General features: G+C 47.7%; 1 protein-coding gene across 1 annotated transcript in view; it reads left to right on the top strand.

Moving 5' to 3' along the window:
* Positions 1-869: 869 nt before the first annotated feature.
* The window catches only part of CWF19L1 (CWF19-like 1, cell cycle control (S. pombe)), a gene marked incomplete at both ends in the record, with an annotated part of 13,728 nt that continues 11,159 nt past the window's right edge, over positions 870-3,438 (top strand). The window contains 2 exon segments of the mRNA XM_010016970.1: positions 870-948; positions 2,636-2,737. Coding sequence (XP_010015272.1) covers positions 870-948; positions 2,636-2,737 — 181 coding nt within the window.

Below are 3,438 nucleotides of genomic sequence, written 5' to 3'. Positions count from 1 at the left end.
CGGGTGTTGGTGTCCGGAGCCGCGCTCGTCCCTTTCTGTCCACCCCAAATCATTCCATGTCCTGCGGGACTTCAGACCCCAATCCCACAGGGCACGCTTCTTGCCATCAGCACCGCCGTGCACAGGCAAGAATTAAACCATTCTCCCTTGTCCTGTTGCTACATCCCCACTGCATCTGGTGGCCCCTTGGGGACGGTGGCCCATGGGCTCAGCATTCCCCAGGATCTGGTGGCTCCCTGTGGATGGTGACCCTCAGGGCTCGGTGGTCCCTGCCCATGGCATCTCCTGGGCATGGTGACCTTGGGACCGGGCGAGCACTGAGACCCTCCCTTGTCAGCCATTCTCCCTTGTCCTGTTGCTACATCCCCACTGCATCTGGTGGCCCCTTGGGGACGGTGGCCCATGGGCTCAGCATTCCCCAGGATCTGGTGGCTCCCTGTGGATGGTGACCCTCAGGGCTCGGTGGTCCCTGCCCATGGCATCTCCTGGGCATGGTGACCTTGGGACCGGGCGAGCACTGAGACCCTCCCTTGTCAGGGGCTGGTCCTCCAGGTCCTCTCCCGTTGCTGGATCCTTCCCTTTCTGGCGGTGGAAGGGGCTCAGCACACTCTCAGCCCTCCTTGTCCAGCGCTGAGGAGCTGTGATCTGTGGGCAGAAGGGTGTGGAAGAGCAGCTGTCCCACTATTCATGTTGCTGTTACGGGTTTAATACTCAGTGCAGTTAAATGTGGAGGAACCTCTTTAACACACCAAGCAAAATGCTGTTCGGGTGATGCATGGCAGTGTTCTGACAACACAGCACACCAGCAGAAATGTTGTATGTGTCGTGTCTGCTCAAATGGCAACTCTTGCTTTATTTGATGTTTTTAGATGCTTTTGTGTGTTGGGAATTTTTTTGGCTCTACTTCCGAGGCAGAATGGGCAGAGTATTGCACAGGCGCCAAGAAAGGTAAGGAAGGCTCCTCACTCCGGGTGCTGGTGATGGCACTGCTTTGTGACCCACTTCGCTGTCTCATCTCAGTGTGCTTTTGAAGTCAGAACTTGCAGTTAAACCTGTCACGTTAAAGCAGTGCTGTTCTTACCCTCCCTGCACTCAGTCCCAAGGAGAAAAGGGGAAAGCAGAGGTGCTGGTGGTGTCAGTGTCTCTGTTCTTCAGCCATGGAGATCACAAGATTTTCCAGAGGAGCAGGGTTTGTCCATTCCTCCTCAGTTCCTGCAGCCCTTGTGTTGGAGATGGTTTCTCCAACATGGATGTGAATGAATGGCCATGAATAGGAAAGGTCCTATGTGGAGTTCTCTGCTTCTTCCCACACCCCTTTTGTAAGGGAGATGCTACCTCATGAGCATTTGTAGTGTTCCTCTTTCCTCTTCAGTGCTACTCTGGCTCTTGCTGCTGGCATGAGGCAAACCAGTAAGGAGCTGGGACTCCTGCTTTCCACTTCCTCTCTGCTGCTGCATCCCTCCCCAGTTATCCCCTGCTTGTCTGTGTGAGCCATCTGCATAAAGATTGTCCTGTTTGCTGCTTACCCTGGCAGGGTGTGCTGCCTTGTGTTCCCGTTGCTATGAGAGTATAAGAAGAATTATTACTGGTTTAGACTTCGCTCCCTGAGGAAGCTCCCCAGTGCACACAGGGAGAAGAGTGAGTGTTAACAGCAAAGTCTTTTCCCTGGACCGATGCATTTTTCCTCATCTTGGGTTGTCTTTACCCTTTGAACTGCTGAAAACATCTGTAGCTTATAACTTCACCTATATACATATAGATAGAAGCAAGGTTCATGTCACTTCGTTTTGCTTTTAAGCCATTCAGAAAGTTTTCAAGCTCTGCTCTGCAATTGTATCTTCTAACTTTGGGAGATGGAATTTCAAGCAACAGCCTAACAACAGCTGTAGCAGAGCTGCTGTATTGCTGCTCCCTCCTTAAGCAGAGAACTGGTGCTGGTTTTCATTCAGTGAAAAATTTAGGACCTGCTGACCAGGAGAGCTGTTGACCAGCTTACTGGTGTATTGATGTGCCAGGAAATCTACAGGAGGTGCTTCTGACATCAGTTGTTGTTTTTTCTAACTTTTAAAATCGTTAAGAGATTTGACTTGTGTTGTTTGGAGAAATTAAAGCCGTAGAGAAATTAAACCTGGTACTTTCCATTACTTTTTTTCTCTTGTTAGTTCTGTCCACCAGGTCTAGGTGAAGTCATGCAGCAAGTTCTTCTAACAAGTGAATCCAAGGACTGATGAACTTGGAGTTTTCTCCTAAAACATCAATGGTTTGCAATTTTTTGATATCCATATGAATTTAGATCAGCTTAAACTAACTCACCAGGTATCCCTGTGCTCTGGTATTTACTTACTAGGGAAAACCTATGTTTTCAGGCCTATGGATCATTTTGGACCTGACCTTCTTGTGTAGGCAGTGAAGTGAGTTGTAGTTAGAAGTTATTCTCTGCTGATGCTATCTGCATCTGTGCAAACAGCAGGCTTAGGGACTTACTTTGAAGGAAGGTTTCTTGTTCTGTACTTACTGCTGCTTGGCACGCTGCAGAGGAGTGGTGTTAGGGTCCAAATGGATGAGACCTGCTGGGACTCCTCGTAAATGTGGACTGAACTTGTGCTAACTGAGCGTATGTGGTTTTTTTCCTCAGCTCCAATTCCAACCTATGTGCTTGGTGCTAACGACCAGGAGACTGTGAGGTATTTCCCAGATGTCAGTGGCTGTGAACTAGCTGAGAACATCACTTATTTAGGTAAGTTGTGGGTGCTTTGTGATAAGGAGTGTGCATTTACCTGGAGGCGTTTTCATTAATGTTTTCTGATCTTCCCACTTCAAAGCTCCTTCCTTTTTCTGGGAATTTTAAGGTGGCATTTCACATTCTGGGATTCAGACTGGAGTTGGACTCTATGCTGAAAGGCTGATACAATTTGCTATGTATAATGTGAAACAGAATGCTGCTTTTCTGTTGTTTTCTAACACTGAACTTGCTAGCCAAAAGAAAGAATGATTGAAAGAGCCTGTTCTTTGGGAATATCTGACTCCCATGGTGTGCCTGTCTTTGAATGGGGAAGGTTTCCTACTTGAAGTATGATTTTGCTATGCTCTGAGGCTGTACTGGAGTAGCAGAGGTAAGAAGTGTCATCTTTAAAGGCAATGAAACTGTAGCAAAGCTAAAAGGAGAGCCTTGTTCCTTTCTACAGTGCCACCTGACAGAAAGTGTAATGAGTAAAGACACTTGCAATTGACTTTTTTAACTCAGCTTTTGATATGGATTCATTTTTGGGAAGCAAGATGACAATGAGGAGAGAAGACTGGGGGTTGTCTGAACAGCTGCTTCACTGTAGGCAGGGTTGAGTTTGAGCCATTGTGCTAAAACCTGTCTTTATCATAGTTTCATGAATCCCAGACTGGTTTGTGTTGGAAAGGACCTTAAAGCTCATCCAGTTCCAACCC

This window comes from Nestor notabilis, unplaced genomic scaffold (assembly GCF_000696875.1).
Source record: "Nestor notabilis isolate BGI_N333 unplaced genomic scaffold, ASM69687v1 scaffold21566, whole genome shotgun sequence".
NCBI classification, from domain to species: domain Eukaryota; kingdom Metazoa; phylum Chordata; class Aves; order Psittaciformes; family Psittacidae; genus Nestor; species Nestor notabilis.
This window is presented reverse-complemented; position numbering and strand designations above follow the sequence as displayed.